Consider the following 19155-nt stretch of genomic DNA (forward strand, 5'->3'; position numbering starts at 1 on the left):
AACCAGGTGGAAATTCATCCACACGTCAGCTTGGATGTCTTGCCACCTGGCTGATTCCAGTCTCTCGTGGGAGGAGGTGATGCTTTGGAGGCTCTGGACCATCTCCTCTGCCTCAGCTTCCAGCCAGGCTTGAGCAAAGACATGGGGGCCTCGGGGCAGGCGTGTCTCAGAGCCAAGAGGGGGCAGCCCACGGCCTCTGTTTTCTCCTGCACAGTGTCAGCTTGGGCCCGAACCCACATGCCCTCTCAGCTGTGGGCTAGACCCACCTTGAAGGAAGGTCAGTGATGGTCTGTTTGCACTTGAGCATGGCCTCTGGAGAGTTCAGCCCCTCCCCTGTGTGGTAGGTTCAGGGCTTTGGGTTGATCATGCAAGAGACAGGACCAGGAGGGGCAGTATAAGTGGTGGCATTTGGACAGCTTGCTCAAGAGGGAAGGTCCTTCCCAGCAAGAGACCTTCCAAATGCCGTGATATGCGACCACCACCCAGAAGGGGGGGGGGGTTCAGACAGGGGGCTCATGTGTGTATTGATGTCTCTCAGGAGCATGATGAGGAGTCTCTGGGCCACAGAACTGCCTCATTTGGGGTCTTTCATGCCTCAGGGTCTGTCTTATCTATGGCTAGCAAATGTAAGATGCAGTTTTGTGGGTTATGTAAAGTAGATGAACTCTAGCTAAAAGATGTTTATTTAGGGGGCACCTGGGTGGCTCAGTCCGTTAAGTGTCAGACTTTTGATTTTAGCTCAGGTCACAATCTCTGGGGCATGAAATTGAGCCCTGCATGAGGCTCCATGTTCAGCAGGGAGTCGGCTTGAGATTCTCTCTCTCCTCTCCCTCTGCCCATCTCCCCACTCGTGCACATTCTCTCTGTCTCTCTCTCTGTCTCTGTCTCTCTCTCTCTAAAATAAATAAATAAATCTTTTTAAAAAAATAAAAAGATATTTATTTGGATTGTATTTAAAACAACCGGATGTGTGAGAGCTTGAGTTTAGTGCTGGGGGCTCTGGGCTAATATCCTACCTGCTGTGCAGACATGAATAACACGGGGATCATTTTAGGCTAATAACACATCTCTGGCTTATTTATATAACATCCCCCACCCCTCAGTCTCTCTCCCTAGGTGGTTTATTAAAGAATTTCTTCCAGCTCTACTTGCCAGTTGTCCCAAGCATTCTGGTGCATTCTTTTCCCTCAACCTCATTAGATAGCCATTAACGCCTTAGTGCCTGGGTGATGCTCAGACAGATGTGCCCCAGGGAGGCTGCCTGCCTGGTCAGACCCTTGCTCTTATCACTTAGCCGGTGTCACCGTGAATCTTCACTGACTGCTGTCCCCAGCGTGGTCCTTCTAAAATGCTATCCTGATTCTGCCACTGCCTGTCTTGGAAGACTTCACTCACCTTCCAGTTAGCAGTGTGCCACCTCTCTGGGGGATAACCACACATATTTACAGCAAAGCCTCCACCATCCAAGGGATGGATTATGACAGATAATTCCATTTTCCAGATCACTAAGAGCATGCCTCGTCAAGCATTGTTTGTTTTTAAATTTTATTGTTTTTGGTGCAAATCATCATCAGATGTATTCTTTGTCATTTTAAATAGAAGCTGTTATGAGTACATTGTTTATTTTTTCCGTAGCCTTATTGAGGTATAATTCACATGCTATGCAGCCCGCCCATTTACCTTATTTGTCTCTTCTACTTCCAAGACCAAGTCTGGTGTTGTCAATAGAACAGGTGTCAATAAATAGTCCTTGGATTGAGCTGGAACCACACTTAAGATCACCTGTCTTGGATAAATCGGGATCCTCTGCCAGGAAACAGCCATGTCCTCTCTGCCTGGTGGCATGAGCAGAACTGACTGCCCCAACACCAAAGAGTCCCAGGCTGCTGATTTTTAAATTTCTCATGTGGTTTTTTTCATGCTTTTGTTTGTCCTCCCTTCTTTCCTGTGGCTAGCCGTGGTCACTATGTCTACCCCTAGTGACCTCTCAGAGTACTGGGCAACTTGCTGGAATAGCATATAAATGAGAGTGCCATTCTCTTCACTCCCAGGGGGTGCGACACCCTCCCTCTGCCCAGCCCTTACTAGTGGGTTGATAATTCTTTATTTCCCTGTGGCCGATCAGGGTTAACCCATCTTCTACAAGATTGCATAGCAAATAAGGAAGATGAAGGCTGGGGAGGTGAGGGAACCTGTTTGAGTCATGCCATAGGCTCGTGGCGGAGCTGAGACCAGGCCCCTCTGTGCTGTTTTGCCCACTAGCCTTTCAGGAAGTGACTCTCCTCCTCTCTCTCTCTTAGGGGTCTTCGGTGAATTCTGTCATGGTTATTTAAGGAAGCTCGCCTAGAAGTCCCAACACACATTTCCCCATCGACGGGAAGGCTTGGGGACTCCAAGATGATCATTAAGGAATATCGGATTCCTCTGCCCATGACCGTGGAGGAGTACCGCATCGCCCAGCTGTACATGATACAGGTGGGTCATGGGGCCAGGCAGGCCATGCCAGACACACAGATGGCTCTCAACACTTTTGAGTGGGGTTAGGGGGGTGGGGGTGGCATCGCGGCCTTCCCAGTAGGCTCCTGGTAAATGTGTGAACTGCACTGGCATTCTGGCTTCCCAGTGCAATGCCAGGAACACAGCAGAGCACTGTGGATGTTGGTGGCATTGGCTTGTCTTGCCAGCACTGTATTCACTGCGCTGATGGTACTCACACTCTGCGTTTAGTACCCAACCTCTCACTGATTCAGATATTATCGGCATGTTTGGTCAGCTTGAGCTGCTATAACAAAGACCACAGGCTGAGGCTTAGCAGACATTTATTTGTCAGCATTCTGAAGGCTGGAAGCCCAAGGTCAGGGTACTGACAGAGCGGCATCTGGTGAGAGATCTCCTCCTGACTTGCAAATGGCCACCTTCTCACTGTGTTCTTGATGGTGGAAGGGGTGAGGGAGCTCTCTGAGGTCTCTTCTGTAAGGGTGCTGATCCCATTGGGAGGGCCCCATCCTCATGACCTAATAATCTCTCGAAGCCTGACCAGGTACCATCACATTGGAGGTTAGGGGCTTTGACATAGGAATTTGGAAGGGACACAGAAATTCACCCTATAGCAATCCATTTAACAGACAGGAAAATGTGAGCCAAAGAAGTTAAACAACTTGCCAGGGAGCACCTGGCCTATTTTCTGGTTCCCTAGGCTGCCTGCAAGACAGCAGTGTCCGCTCTGTGGCTGATTGGCGATTGCAAATGAGTTTCAGGATGACAGATACCCATGACAAGCCAGAAAATACCATGCGCCTCCCTTCCAGCCCCACCCAGACGTTCTTGACCTCCCAAATCAGGGCCTGGCTGAGCTGGAACATGGAGTGGGGAGACCTGGGATCTGGTTGCTCATGGCTCAGATGAGACCACCATGCTCCTACTGACTGGGGTCCTCCTCCCAGCTGCCCTACCAGCATCTTGCTCATCCTTGGTGGTCCCTTTGCCCGGCCCCACAGCTTTCCTCCCAGTTGGGAGTCTGATTACAAACCTGCTCTCACCTGGCTCTGCTCTTCTAGGCATATGAACGCTTTGGTGCAGCCCTTTGACCATGGTGTCACATGAGGCCATTGGTGCAGGGAGAGCCCCAGCTAGCAGGGCTCTACCTCCACCCCTGGATTTGCTTGGTTGGGCACTCACCCATAGACCCAGGTCTAGGGAGTTAGTATGGAGCTCTCTGCAGAGCCCAGGCCCCCAGTCCTTTCTGAGAGGAGCCCTGTGAAGCTAGCAGAGTTCAACCAGCATCCCGTATACCTAGCATTAGGAGTTTGACCAGGAAGAGAACTGAAAGTGAACCAGCCTCTCTGGGCGGCTGTTGGCTCCAAGCTGCTCCCAAAGTGCCACTCAATTCCCTCTTGAACCACATACCCCATAATTATTCCTAGAGAGCGGAGAGAAGAGAAGGGACCCTCCTTGGCCCCCCAGCTCTGAGCCCTCTGGGAATCGCTTAGCCTACTCAAGGTCGCTATTTGTCCTATGTCTCCCCCATTCCCACCCAAGCCAGGGGAGCCCAAACTGCGGCAGGCCTCCCCTTAGCTCCACTCACTGTGCCTGCCAGCTGGCAGGGTGAACACTGGGATCCAAGGACTCACTTCTAGCTCCTAGGTATCCCACAGCTTCTTTGAGCATGTGATCACCTCTGACTGGGCTCCTCAGAAGCACCTGCCATCCTCACCCCCTTTTTTGAGGTATTTTGTTCTTTTTAAAGCATCTGTCCTTATGCTTCCTATTGATGTTAAATATCCCGTAGCCTCACACTAAGTTACATGCAGACTTTTCTGCACCCAGCCAGGGTTGAGGGCTGGGTTACAGAAAAGAATGAAAAGTGCTTGCTGCTCCCCAGGAGTGCCTTCCAGGAGGTGGATGCACCTGCAGCCTACCGAATATAGGCCAGGAGATGGGCAGCAGACGTTCGCATGGGCCTTGGGCCAGAGCTCTGGGAGTGCCTACACTGTGAACTGGGCCTCACGAGGTGGATAGTGTTACTGTGGAAAGAAGAGCACGTGTAGTTTATTTGCTCCTGACCCCACTTACCAGCTGGGGTGGCAGCTAGCAACAGGCCTGCCTTCTGAACTTGCCACCTCCTGCATGGGGTCCTGAATAAGGTGGGATGCCTTGTGGGATGCCTTGTGCTGTGCCTGACCAGCACTCAATATACATGCTGTTCAAGGCAACAACAACAACAAAAAAAAAAAAAAAAAAAAAAAAAGGAGGAGGAGGAGGAGGGCACTGGGGTGGCTCAGTCATTAAGCATCTGCTTTCGGCTCAGGTCATGATCCTGGGGTCCTGGGATCGAGCCCCAAGTGTCATCAGTCTTCCCACTCAGCAGGGAGTCTGCTTCTTCATCTCCCTCTGCCCCTCCCCCTGCTCATACTCTCTCTCTCTCTCTCTCTCTCTCTCTGTTTTTCTATCTATTTCAAATAAATAAAATATTTCTTAAAAAGTTGGTCTGACTGGGAGAGAGCCTTCCATCACCTATGAGTGCTCGGCAGCTACTTGCCTTGGAGGGAATGATCAGAAGTGGCTTGGCCAGGACCCTGGACAGCTCTGAGGCTGCTCCTTTGGTGGGGGCCAGGGAGCATTATTGGTTTTTGAGTCCTTCATCCTCACCATTCATAGGGTCTATGCTTTTTCTGCACGGCTCTTGGTAGCTCAGGCCCCTCCTGTGCAGCCCCCAGACCCCATGGGATGTGTGTGTGGGGATTCCTCACTCAGCTTGTGTGGGTGGAGGTCATAGGTCAAGCCTCAGCTGCACAGGGGATTGGGCGCCCCCTGATACCATTACCAGAGGGGAGCCAGGGGTCAGCCCTTTGTGGTGTTGACTCCAAAGTTGGGGGAGGTGCTCAGGCTCAGAGGGAACTGGTGATAGTTGAGACCAGAATCCATTTGTTCATTCAACTCATCTTTACGGTGCAGGGAGTACAGGTGCACTGCCAGTGTGGGTCCTTGTGACTCTGGCGCTGCTAACTGTGGTCCTTGTGACCCTGAATGGCCTGTAGTATCCATCTCTCATAAGTAACCATAAGCACTTGCTCAGTGAGTTGACTAGTGTCCCCCCAAATTCATGTCCACCCAGAACCTTAGACTGGGACCTCATTAGAAACAGGGTCTTTGCAGATGTAATTACTTAAGGGGTTCGAGATGAGATCATCTTGGGTTTAGAGCAGGCCCTAAATCCAATGACTGTTGTCCCTATAAGAGGAGGAGACAACAGAGAGAGACATGGTGAGCAAGGTCATGTGATGGTGGAGGGAGAGAGCAGAGTGATGCAGCCACAAGCTCAAGAATACCTGGGGCCCCTGGAATCTGGAGGAAGCAAGGAAGGATCCTTCCCCCAGAGTCTCGGGAGAGAGCTTCTGGGAGGACATGCTGGCTTTCTGGGGCAAGGCGTCTGAGGACAGCTTAGGCTCACATCACCTGAATGGGCAGAGGCTTCTGTGCAGTCCCATTGAGGCCAGATAGGACCCTCCCCATCCCTGCTCCCTGTTACTGTCTCTTCTCCACTCTTGGCTTCCTGGCAGGCCGGGTAACCCATTTCAGCCCTCAGACACTCCATGCAGCCCTCTCTCTAACTGCATGTCTTCTTGTCACTGAGCCAACCCAAACTGTAGATGTGATCATTTCCTGGGGCCACCATAATAAGGCACCACAAACTGGGTGGGTTTCACCCAGTAGAAATGTGCTCTCTCAGAGTTCTGGAGGCCAGAAGTCCAGAACCAAGGTGTCAGCAGGGCCGTGCTCCCTCCGATTGCTCTAGCAGAAGCTCCTGCCTTGCCTTTTCCAGCCTCCAGTGGCTGTCAGAGTTCCTGGGCTTGTGGCTGTGTCTCTCCCATCAGTGCTTCTGTCTTCACTTTTTATAAGGACATGGTAGGACATGGCCCTTGGACGTAGGATGTACCCTAGTCCAGTATGACCTCAACGAATTATATCTGCAAAGACCCTATTTCCAAATAAAGCCATGTTCTTAAGGTTCTGGGTGGACATGAATTAGCAGGGGGCCAGGGTGGGGAGGCTTCAACCCATTACACCAAGCACCAAGGCTTGGGCAGATAGTCAGCTCCACTTAGAATTTTGGAAATGGAGACCAGAGAGAAACAACTTGTCCAGGATGAGAGGGAGCTGGTCACAGAGTTGGGACTAGAATGCATGTATTTGCTCAATAAATATCAAGTACCTGCCTTGTACCAAGATGTTTTCATGCTGTGGGCAGAGTGGGCCCCAGAGTCCAATAGATCTGGAGTTCAGGTCAGGCTCCACCACTTAGAAACTGTGTATCGGGATCCCTGGGTGGTACAGCGGTTTGGCGCCTGCCTTTGGCCCAGGGCGGGATCCCGGAGACCCGGGATCGAATCCCACGTCGGGCTCCCGGTGCATGGAGCCTGCTTCTCCCTCTGCCTGTGTCTCTGCCTCTCTCTCTCTCTCTCTGTGACTATCATAAATAAATAAAAAATTAAAAAAAAAAAAAAAAAGAAACTGTGTACCTCCAACAGATCACTCTGCCTCTCCGAGTACTTGCCTTGCTATCTGCAGACTGGGGACAGGAGCGGTACTGCACCTTCCTTGAGGGGTTTTGCCATCCCTGAAGGAGGAAGTACGTGCAAAGAAAGTACTTGGCACAGCCATAACAAACGAAGCTACCGTGAGAGGCAGGAGCTTACAGAGTGTCTGGGGAATGGTCACTGCTTTCATTACAGAATCTAGGCCATATTCCAGAGACTCCTTTAAAGAACGAGGCATGGCGTGTCCTCACTGACCCCATCTGTGCCCTCAGCCAGGGTCTTTATAATTTTTTCTTCTGAAGGAGACTCAGCTGCTCTGGAAATATAGCACTTCTTTGTATCTCAGGGGTGAGGCCATGTTCTTGGGTGTACTGTGTGTGTGCGTGGCTGTGTACACTTAGTAGTGTGTGTACACTTAGGAGTGTGTGCACATGCTCATGCAGGCACACACCTGCTGTTCAGGAAGCTGACTGAAGATGGCCTTGGTGATGTCACATCACTATGGAAACAGATGCTGGGCTTAAAGTCACCAGGCCCTTGACCATGAGCCTTTCTGCATAAGCAGAAACCTGAGCTTTTGGACACGGGGAGCAACATTTGTGGCAGAGAGACACTTAGAGGTGACTCCAGGAGTTGCGTCTCTCTCTGGCAGCACCATGAGGATCCCTTCACTACATCCTTTGCTTTGATCCTCTGAAACCTTAGTGAGTACAGACACAGGATCAGTTTCTGTTTGTTTTGTTTTATACCAACTTGATTGAGATGCAAGTGGTGCACCACCCAATTGACACATTTAAAGTGTAGAGTTTAGGGGTTTTTAGCAAATTCATAAAATTGTCAAACCATCACCACCATTTTAGAGCATTGTTATCACCCCATCCCAAGGCAACCAGTCCTCTGTTTCTATGGGTTTTCCTGTTCTGGATGTTTCATATCAGTGGGATTATACACTTTGTGGCCTCTTGTGTTGGGCCTCTTACACATTGTTTTCAGGGCTTATCCACACTGTAGCAGATGTCAGTACTTCCTTCCTTTCTTGGGCTGAATCATAGTCCATTGTATGCATAGAATTTGTTTATCCATTTTTTTAAGAATTTTTAGAGATTTTATTTATTTATTCATGAGAGAGAGAGAGAGGGAGAGAGGCAGAGACACAGGCATAGGGAGAAGCAGGCTCCACACAGGGAGCCTGATGTGGGACTCGATCCCAGGACTCCAGGATCATACCCTGGGCCAAAGGCAGGAGCTAAACCACTGAGCCACCCACGGATCCCCTGTTTATCCATTTTTTCAGGTCACGGACATTTGGATTGTTTCCACCATTTGGCTCTTGTGAATAATGCTGCTGTGAGCACTCGTGTACAAGTTTCTGTGTGGACACGTTTTCCTTTACCTGGATGTATACCTAGCGGCAGAATTGCTGGGTCATATGGCAATTCTGTGTTGAGCTTCTTAAAGAACTGCTATTTTCCACAGCTGCTGGACCATTTTACATTTCCACTAGCAGTACAGGGGGGTTCCAGTTTCTCCACATCCTCACTCACACTTGTCATTGTCTGTCTGTCTAGCCATCCTAGTGGGTCTGTAGTGGTATCTCATTGTAGTTTTGATTTGCCTCTCTCTAATGACTAGTGATGTTGAGCGTCTTTTCATGTGCTCGTTGACCACTTATATACTTCTTTGGAGAAATGTCTATTCAATTCCTTTGGCCTTTTTAAATTAGATTGTTTCTTTGTTGTTGAGTTGTAATAATTATTTAATATTTTAGATACACTATTATCAGATATATATTTAAAGATTTTAATTGTTTATTTGAGAGAGAGAGCACATGAGTGAGAGCAGGAGCAGGGCAGAGGGAGAGGGGGAATCAGACTCCCCGCTGAGCAGGGAGCCGGACATGGGGCTCAATCTCAGGACCTTGGGATCATGACCTGAGCCAAAGGCAGATGCTTAACCAACTGAGCCACTCAGGCACCCCCAGATATACTTTTTATAAGAATTGTATCCCATTCTCTGGGTTGTCCTTTCACTCTCTCCATACTGTCCTTTGATGCACAAAAGTTGAAAATTTTTAATACAAAAAAAAAAAAAGAAAGAAAATTTTTAATACAATCCAGTATTTCTGGGTTTTTTTTTTTTTTTTTTTTGGTTGCTTGTATTTTGGGTAACATGTTTTTTAAAAAAAAAAACATTATAAATCCAAGGTCATCAAGATTTACTCCTATGTTTTCTTCTAAGAGTTATATAGCTTAAGCTCTTACAGCTAGGGTTTTGATCCATTTTAGGTCAGTCTTTATATATAATGTGAGGTAGGGATCCAACTTCATTATTTTACACGTGGGTATGCAGTTGTCCCAGCAGTATATACTGGGATGTGTTGAAAAGACTTCTTTATTCTTTACCTCATTGAATGATCTCAGCACTCTGGTTGAAAATCATTACTTGTAATATGTAGATATATGGGTTTATTTCTAGACTCTCAACCCTTTTCTTTAGATCTATCCTATCCTGATCCTACATTTTTAAAAAAGATTTTATTTATTTCTTCATGAGAGACATAGAGAGAGAGAGAGGCAGAGATACAGGCAGAGGGAGAAACAGGCTCCATGCAGGGAGCCCGATGTGGGACTTGATCCCGAGACTCCAGGATCACGCCCTGGACCGAAGGCAGGGGCTAAACCACTGAGCCACCCAGGGATCCCCCGATCCTACATTGTTTTGATTACTGTAGTTTTGTAGCAAGATTTTTTTTCTTTTTTTAAAGATTTTATTTATTTATTAATGAGAGATACAGAAAGAGAGAGAGAGAGAGCGCGCGCACAGCAGAGACACAGAGGGAGAAGCAGGCCCCATACAGGGAGCCCAATGTGGGACTCGATCCCGGGTGTCCAGGATCAGGCCCTGGGCTGAAAGTGGTGCTAAACCGCTGAGCCACCCGGGCTGCCCTTGTAGCAAGATTTTATGTAGGAAAGTGTAAATGCTCTGACTTTGTTTTGTTTCCAAGACTGTTTTGGCTATTTGAGATCCTTCACTGTTCCTTCCTGATTTTAGGATCAGTTTTTCCATATTTACCAAAAAGACCACTGGGAATTTTGAAAGGGATTGCATTGGATGTGTAGATTGCTTTGGGGAATATTGACACCTTCACAATATTAAATCTTCCAGTGCATGAACATGGATGTCTTTCCATTGATTTAGATCTTTATTTTCTCTTGCCACTGTTTTATAGTTCTAGCATGTGTTTTACCACCTTGTTAAATTTATGCAACGTATTTTATTTTTAGTATGCTCTTATCAATGGAAGTGGTTTCTTAATTTCCTTTCTGCATTGGTTATGTTTGTGTGTTGATTTTGCATCCCACAACTTTGCTGAATTCATTTAGTATGTCTAACAGATTTGGGGGAATTCTTTAGGATTTTCTGTAGATTATGTCATTGACAAATTGAGATGGTTCTACATATTTCTTTCCAATATGAGTGCCTCTGATTATTTCTTTTTCTTGACTGATTTCTTGGGCTAGAACCTGCAGTACAATGTTGAATAGAAGGAAGAGAGTGGTCATTGTCATCTTGTTTCTGATCTTGAGAACACTTTCAATCCTGGGACTGATGGGAGTCAGAGAGAGGAGTCTGCCTATGGAGTACTAGTACTAGTACTAGTCGGAGGGGAACCATGGGCTGCTCAGTCTCTTGTAGGAGTGCTGGGGTGTGTGGAGTCTGGGTCTGGATTTGGGGGCAACCAGAAATGACAAAGGAGAAGCCCGCCTGATTGGCCAAAGCCCCTCCTCTCAACACCCCTGGGCCTGGTCTCTTAAGCCCCTTCCCTTTTGCAGAGTGCTCTGGCCCCAACACATCGCAAGTGCTTTTGTCCCCGCAGAAGAAGAGCCGTAACGAAACGTATGGCGAAGGCAGTGGCGTAGAGATCTTGGAGAACCGGCCGTACACAGACGGCCCCGGCGGCTCTGGGCAGTACACACACAAGGTGTACCATGTGGGCATGCACATCCCCAGCTGGTTCCGCTCCATCCTGCCCAAGGCAGCCCTGAGGGTGGTTGAGGAATCCTGGAACGCCTACCCCTATACCCGAACCAGGTGAGGCTTTCCCCACAGCCCTGAGCTGTCTGGCAGGGAAGGAGCCCAGGGTGGCAAGCTCACCCTCCACACTCCAAGGAGCCCAGTCTCGAGGGGAGGGTATACCCCTAGATACCATTCTACCTGCCCCAGGGAGTCTGGGAAGGCAGGAGGCAAGCAAGGGCCACATGAGACCCCTTTACCATCTGGGAATGCTCAGGGAAGACAAACTCATGTTAAGGATCACCTGACAATGCAGGACCATTAACCAGCCAGCTAGGAAGAAACATGAACCAAGGATAGACCAGATGTGGTCCAGAGATTCCCTCCAACCCTGAGACCTTCAGCGCCTGTGACATTGTTTTATTACATTCCACTTGGGAATCCAGAGAAAGAAGGTTCTTCCCTCCATGCTCCCACCCTCACCTGCCCAGCATAGCTGCGTAGAATAGATAGGGGGCTACTCCCAGTTGGCCACCCACTTGCTATGCAGGTGGGGTCCCCATGAGTCTCCTGGGGCTTCACTCCCCCTACAAGGTGAGGACCTGGGGCTTGTCAGAGGATCTACTGAGGTTTTTTTTCTCTTCCCAGAGGCACTTTCCTCCTCTGAGCTCATCTCCAGCCAAGAGAGAGGGGCTGTGGCCTTGTTGCCAGACCTGGTGGCTTAGGGGCAGGGGGTTTGGAAGTGGCACGTCACAGAATGTTAGTCTGGATTCAGCCTGCTGGATTCACACCACTGGCTTGTGGCATGTCTGTGCATCCCTCTGTCCATGCCATGCCTTACACATGTGAATGATGGCCTGGTAGCTTCCTGTCATGTCTCCCTCTTTCCCTTGAACACGTTCCTACCCCCCAGCCTGGCCTTGGCCATTCTTGAGACAAGGGGAAGGTTCCCAAGGTGGATGGGACTGGTGAATCTTGGCCTGACCACTCTAGCCCTTTCTCCCTCCCCTGCCCAGTGGGGTTCAGCAGGCCCTAGCCCGGCCTTCCCACACCCACTGCCACAAGCTGCCATTCCTGATGTTTGCTCTCCTTCCCTGCAGGTTCACTTGCCCCTTTGTGGAGAAATTCTCCATTGACATCGAAACTTTTTATAAAACGGATGCTGGAGAAAACCCTAATGTGTTCAGCCTGTCTCCTGTGGAGAAGAACCAGCTGACAATCGGTAACCTCCACCAAGGTGCTCCCACCCTGACTTGCCCTGCCCCCGTGCCCCTTGGTTCTGCCCCTAGTTTCCAGGCCCAGCAGGCTCCAGACTGGCTCCTGTCTTGGGCAGGGAGGTCAGAGTCTGGACAAGCATGAAGGCTCGAGGAGGCAGGACCAGCCTCCTTGGCCCCATGTCCCCGACATGCATCCCGAGGCTAGCTGCCTTTCCCATTCAAGCCTCCCCAGAATGCACGTGTATGCATCTCAGGCTGACAGCCGTGCGTGAGTACAGTGGGCCTGTGAGAGCTGGGGCACACAGTCTGGCCTGTGTCCCCCTGATGGCAGGCAGCCTTCACTCCCCTGCCCTCCAGCTGACTCTTCCATGAGGAGACAGCCTCATTTGTTAAATCTTTTTTAAGAGAGGCCAGAAATCAGGATTTGCATGTGAAATTCTTCCAATTCCTAAATAAATTTATGCTGGCCAAACAAACCACATCTGCGGGCCATCTGCATCTCCACAGCCACTCACTGGTCTGCAGTCAGTGGGCACCAGGCCCTGTAGAGTGAGTCACCGCAGAGGCGCTCAGGCAGGTGCACAGCCATCGTTGGAGAGGTGGTTGCTAGTGCCCTGGGATCATGCTCTTAGGCAGCCTCTGATGGGCATGAAGGGCTTTCTCTGGGACCCCTCCCCTGGCCCCTTCTTCCCTCCTGCTGGATTTTGCAGGCCCTGCCAGGGTTTGAGAGCTGTATCAGTCTGCCCAGCCTGCCACAGCAAAGTACCACAGATTGGGGGGGGGGGGGGCTTGTCCCACAGTCTGGAGTCCAGAAGCCCAGGTCAGGGTATCAGCGGGATCTTCTCCTTCTGGGGTCACTGAGGAGGGAAAACCTGTCCCATGCCCTTCCCCCCGCCTTCTGGTGGCTGCTGGCAATGTGTGGCGTTCCTTGACTTGGAAGCATATCACCCCAATCTCTCCTTCATCTTCATCTTCATCTTCACATCTTCATCTGGGTCCCACCAGTCCCCCCTCTGTCTCCCAACACCCAGCCCTGTGGCCTCCACCACCCGTTCTTCTTAGGACCAGCTGGAGTCTGACACCTCCTGCCCATCTCCTCCCTTCTGACCTACGAGGGGTTCCTAACAGGCCAGCCCACCCTAAAGCCACTCTCTTCTCTTCCTTCATCTTCCTTCATCCTCCCTGTGTGCTGGTCTGCGTCTGAAATTCCCCTTTTTATTAAGTACATTAGTCACAGTGGAGTAGGGCCTACCCTCATGGCCTCATTTTAATTTGGTTATATCTTTAAAGGCATTATCTCCAAATAAGGCCACATTCTGAGGAAGTTGGGGGATCAGGACTCCAACGCATGAATTTGGACTTGGAGGGGGGAGACGTCCTACCCACAGCAGGGTGGACGGGCCCAGCATGGTAGGGGTCCTCTGCCAGCCCAGGTCCAGCCAGCCTCAGACGCAGCCTGAGCTCCGTGGGCTCCCTCTGAAGGTCACCTGCTGGGTGGTTCCCGAGTCTCTGTGATGGGACTCATCCGCATCCCAGCCCTGCGTGACCTCTGGCTGCCCACACAGGCCACCACGTGGTCTGCTCCGGAAAGGATATCTGCCCCTCCCCGGATGCCGCTGCCCTTGGGCCGCTCCTGACCCCTTACTGGTCTCAGTGGAGCCTACATCTGTGTCTGCAAACTCCAGCGTGGATTCAGTGCAGGCCGGCGAGCAGGGGAGACGAGACAGCCAGAGCCTGGTCAGGGCAGAGCGGCCCTCCTCCGGGTGCCATCATCCCCACACACCCAGGAAAGGGCTCTCTGAGCCTCGAACTCTATACTGGAGTTTATGTACCCCAACTGTGTCTCCCACCCTGTGCAACACACACGTGCCTTGGGAGCTGGCACAGCAGGAGGAAGCAGTGTGGGACAAGAGACGGCCGAGTCCTTCCCAGAGTTGCTGCTAATCCTCTTCCCCGTGTTCCCCACCACACACCCAACCAGGTCCCACCAGCCCCTCATTCTGTCTCCCAACACCCAGCCCTGTGGCCTCCACCACCCGTTCTTCTCAGGACCAGCTGGAGTCTGACACCTCCTGCCCGTCTCCTCCCTTCTGACCTACGAGGGGTTCCTAGCAGACCAGCCCGCCCTAAAGCCATTATGACTTTATATAAAGCCACTGTATAAAGCCACAAGTAGACTATTGTGCCTCTTCCACCCCAGGGTATCTCTGGGCACCCAGCCTGCTGAGAAGAGCTTCCATCCCCTCCCCTCCCCACCCCCACACTCTCCAGAGGCTCCCCAAACTCTTCCATTCCGTGCTGCTGGGACCTTCTTGGCTTCACTGCTCCACTCCTGGAGCTGAAATGCCACCTTTTCTGGGAAGCTTTCATGAGCCTTCTCTTCTGTTTGCCATCCCGCCCACCCCCGGCCCTGCCATCCTACCTATCTCACGTCCTCCATGGAAATTCCATCTCTTCATGCCCCCTCAGTTCATCACCTTATTTATCTGCTTAGAGTCGTGGGAGGAGACAGGCCCTGAGGTTGGGAATGCTCAAGGCCAGAGCGGCCCAGAGCAGCACCCCAAACCCATGTCTCCTCCTATAGCATTATGAGCCCTGGAGGCCTGTGAGGATCTAGAAGTGGCAGGGACATGGGGAGGGAACTTAACAGGGGCTCTAGGGCAGAGATGGGGCAGAAGTGACCACTGGTGGGCTCTCCCCACAGACTTCATCGACATCGTCAAAGACCCTGTGCCCCCCAACGAGTATAAGATGGAAGAAGACCCCAAGCTATTCCATTCGATCAAGACACAGCGGGGGCCCCTGTCTGACAATTGGATTGAGGAGTACAAGCAGCAGGTGTTTCCCATAATGTGTGCCTACAAGCTCTGCAAGGTGGAGTTCCGCTATTGGGGCATGCAGTCCAAGATCGAGAGGTTCATCCATGACACGGGTGAGCTCACCTCTCCCGCTGCCTCTCTCCGTGCCTATTCGTGATTCTGTTTCCCTCTTCTTCCCTAAAGATGACCCAAAGCCCATGTGCAGCTTCCTGCGGGGCTTATCTCGACCACTTGCTAAGCACCTAGAGATGACAGGCAGTGTATGTTGGTTGTCCCCTTAAGAAGCCCGAAGGCCTGCCCCCAGACACTCTGGGCTGCATTGTGTTTAGAGCACCCAGTACGGACCCCTGAGAGGGAACAGCCCCAAGAGAAGACTCCCTGCTGCTTAGTCCCCCATGGGCTGGATGTTACAGGGGCAGAGGGTCTTGAACACCGTGGAGCCTGGCCTGGAGCAGGTGCTCAGGGAAGCAGATGAGCCAATGGGCCCAACATGGGGCTCCTCTCTCTCCTAGCACCCCCAGCTTCCTACTTGCCCCCCAGGTCATGGCATGAGATCAAGACCAAGGGCCTGGCCCAGCCCAAGGCTCAAGATTTAGGAGTGGCATCTCGGCAAACATCTTTTGATTCCAAGAACCAGGGCTTCAGTTTAGATGTGAACAGAGTCACACTATTGATAGTGTGCATCACGTGTGTCATATCAGCCCACAGTGACCAATGAGGATAGCCATGTCACCCCCACTTGTAGAGGAGGAAGTGGAGACCCAGTGCTGGGCCTGACCCCAGATCTCCCCTCTCAGCTGCCCAAGATCTGAGCTGACATTCTTGGAGTAGCAAACCGGGACATCTAAGCAGATGGTCTATTCAATGTGGGACCTAAGGGTGGTTTTCCTGAAGCCTCAGCCCAGGACCTTGGGGTACATAGACAGTCCTGGCTGAAGGAGGGTGCCCTCCCAGGAGCAGAGGGTGAAGGGATTTAGGAAAGATTGCTGGGGAAGCAGAGTGGCCTGAGCTAGGTGGAAGGGTCACCAGAGACCAGCTTGAGGACATGACATGGCCTCACCACTTGGAAGGCTGCTCCACTTTCTCTAGGAAAGTGAAAAATGGATGCCCTGAGACCCAGTGACATCCCTCCCAGGTTTGCTCCCTGGAGAAACTCTTGTACACATTCCAGAATGTTCAGAGTAGCAAATTTATAAAAAGCCAAGTGGACAAACGATGAAAGTGAGCCAAAGGCCCAATGGCAAAAGAAGGAATAAATAAAATGTGGTATTGCAAACAAATAAATACCATACAGCAGCAAACCTGAGACTCACCCAAAACAGCAAGTGGCAGGAAAAAACACACAGCATGACACATAGATGTAAATGTCAACAACACGCAAACCAGCCTAACGTGTTGTGTAAGAAAACACATCTGTGTGCTACAACAGGAAAGAAAAGTAAGTGATGCAGAATTGAGGATGGAACAAGCAAGAGGAGAATGTGTCCAGGAGGGCCATCCAAGGGCTCCCTGGTTCTGGTCGCGTCTGCTTCCTCCCTGGGTGAATAGGGATGATGTTCTATCTCTTTTAAATTTTTTCTTTTTTCTTTTTAAGATTTTATTTATTTATTTATTTGAGGGGGGTGCGCATAAGTGTAGGGGGGGGCAGAGAGAGAGGTGGCAACAGTCCCCCCAAGGTCCCACACTGAGCAGGGAGCCCAAGGCAGGGCTACGACCCTAGGATCATGACCTGAGCTGAAGGCGGATGCTTAACCGACTGAGCCACAGGCACCCCTCTTCTTAACGTTTACTTAACAAGCTCTATTGAGGTCTAACTTGGCATACCATGTAATTCACCCTTTGTAAGAGGACAGTTCTATAAGTGGCAGTATATTCCGAGTCATGCACACAGTTCTAGAACATTCCATCACCCCAGTCTTTTGTTCATGTTCACAGTCACCCCCACGCCCACCCCCAGCCCAAGGCAACCCCCATCTGTCTTCTGTCCCTAAAGCTCTTTTATTATCCTTCATACCTTGAAAGTGATCTCATTTTAGTTATTTTATATGCATGATACAGTCTTCTATAACTTACTTTGTCTTATTTTGTATCTTATTTTATATGTATACATGTTCTGTTTGGGAAAAAAAAAAAAAAAGACTAACCCACTTTGAACTAGAACTTGATTTCCATGTGGAAAATTGACAGGAAAAGTGTAATGGGGAGAAGGTTGTCAGGGAGTCCTCCTTCAGCATCCTCTGGGGCCAGAAGCCCCCAAAAATTCAGTGTGGCTTCTGAGTGGGCACATTCCCTCGGGAGGCACCTCTGCTCTGGTTATAGAATCACTGAGAGCTCGTGAGGCTATCTGTCAGCCAGATCCCTCATTTGCAGATGGGGAAACTGAGGCATGGAGGGGGCAGTGATTTGTCCACAGCCACACAATGGGTATAAACTTGGGGTGCCTCCCAGCCCCACGCCCAGCCCTGGGGGCTAACCCTGCCCATCTCTCTTGTCTCTCTCCCTCCACCCCCCACCCCCCAACCCCTGTCCACCGCCACCACCTGGGGGCAGGCCTGCGGAAGGTGATGGTGAGGGCCCACCGGCAGGCCTGGTGCTGGCAGGACGAGTGGTACGGGCTCAATATGGAGAACATCCGGGAGCTGGAGAAAGAAGCGCAGCTCATGCTGTCCCGCAAGATGGCCCAGTTCAATGAAGATGATGAAGAGGCTGCCGAACTGGCCAAGGACGAAGCCAGCCAGGCCCAGGCCCCTGGGGAGCCCCCCCAGCCCAGCAGTAGCAGCGGGGAGCCCCTGGCAGGCCGGGGCCTCAAGAAACAGTGGTCTACATCCTCCAAGTCCTCGCGGTCATCTAAGCGGGGAGGTGAGCACTGGGGGTCTCAGGGACAGCCCTCACCCCTGCCACTGCCAGATAATTCTGATTCCAGAAACGAACTCTTGCTTCCCAGCCTTGTGGGCCACACTGTAGGGCATCAGAATCATTTTGCCGGTAGGTAGCACCCCAGCTCAGAGTGAGCCCAGGGTGCCCTCCCCGCAGCAGGTACCCCCAGACTCACCTACAAGGGCCAAGTGAGACAGGCTGGCCCGGTGGGAACCCAGCTCCCAGCCTCTCCTAGGGCCCAGACAGCTACAGCTCTCAGGAGTCAGAGTTCCCAGGAGGAGACAGAGTCGGGGTAGGTCCCGCCAGCACATCCAGTAGGCGTCTCTGCTCCTGTGGTGGGAGCCAGGCTGAAGGAGAATGAAAACCTTTAGATTCTGAGAAAGGCCTTTGTTGGGAGGACTTTTGGAAAAGTGCTGTGGCTGTTTGGAAAAAAACAGGGTATGCCATGTAGAACCAGGAGTTCCGTCTGCAAATCCAGTTTCCCCACACCAGGCTGCCCGTCTGCATGCTGCAGGGGTCTGCGGCTGTATACGTCGATACCTTTCACGGCGCTCCCCTCCTGACAGAGCACTCGCAGCCTGCCTGCCTGCTCTGCTGCAGGAGAGTTTAAGGGACTCACTCCCGGGCACATCCTGGTCAAATCACAGGAGCGGATCCTGGCCTGAGTGCCTGCACGTCCTGGCCTTAAACCGGATTCCCTCCTACTTCTTGTCCTCCCTGGGACACAACTATCTTGTGCCAGGTGGTCTGGGAGGGATCATCCTGAACATTCCAGGAGCTTCCACCGAGATGGGCCAGGGTCACTGTGCCCCTCACTCCTCCCTTCTCTCCCAAACCCTCCTGGCCCTGCTCCAGCACCATCAACCTCTGCTTGCCTTCTGCCTGCTGAGCCCAGCCCAGCTGGCTGGTCAACCTGTGGTTTTGCCTTCCAGCCAGCCCTTCCCGCCACAGCATCTCCGAGTGGAGGATGCAGAGTATCGCCCGGGACTCAGACGAGAGCTCAGACGACGAGTACTTCGACGCTCATGGTACGGGGCTCTTCCCGGGGGCCTGGAGGGAGGACCTGAGAGGGTCGGGTAGAGGATGAGATGGAATCACTAGGAGGGGATCCCTGGGTGGCGCAGCGGTTTGGCGCCTGCCTTTGGCCCAGGGCGCGATCCTGGAGACCCGGGATCGAGTCCCACATCGGGC

General features: G+C 51.4%; 1 protein-coding gene across 35 annotated transcripts in view; it reads left to right on the forward strand.

Moving 5' to 3' along the window:
- Window positions 1-19155, forward strand: part of PITPNM2 (phosphatidylinositol transfer protein membrane associated 2) — a 139043-nt gene that overhangs the window by 101989 nt on the left and 17899 nt on the right. For 18 of the 35 annotated variants that reach the window (XR_011995015.1, XR_011995016.1, XR_011995018.1 and 15 more), the window contains 6 exons: window positions 2301-2475; window positions 10915-11129; window positions 12152-12273; window positions 14973-15200; window positions 17638-17946; window positions 18897-18992. Coding sequence is in view for 24 of the 35 variants with exons in the window: in XM_072725042.1 (XP_072581143.1) it covers window positions 2398-2475; window positions 10915-11129; window positions 12152-12273; window positions 14973-15200; window positions 17638-17946; window positions 18897-18992 (1048 nt within the window). In the remaining 11 variants the exon portion in view is untranslated. Of the gene's footprint in view, window positions 1-2300; window positions 2476-10870; window positions 11130-12151; window positions 12289-14972; window positions 15201-17637; window positions 17947-18896; window positions 18993-19155 lie in introns of those variants that run through there. The other 17 variants (XR_011995011.1, XR_011995014.1, XR_011995013.1 and 14 more) reach the window with 5 other exon arrangements.

This window comes from Vulpes vulpes, chromosome 10 (assembly GCF_048418805.1).
Source record: "Vulpes vulpes isolate BD-2025 chromosome 10, VulVul3, whole genome shotgun sequence".
Classification (NCBI taxonomy): Eukaryota; Metazoa; Chordata; class Mammalia; order Carnivora; family Canidae; genus Vulpes; species Vulpes vulpes.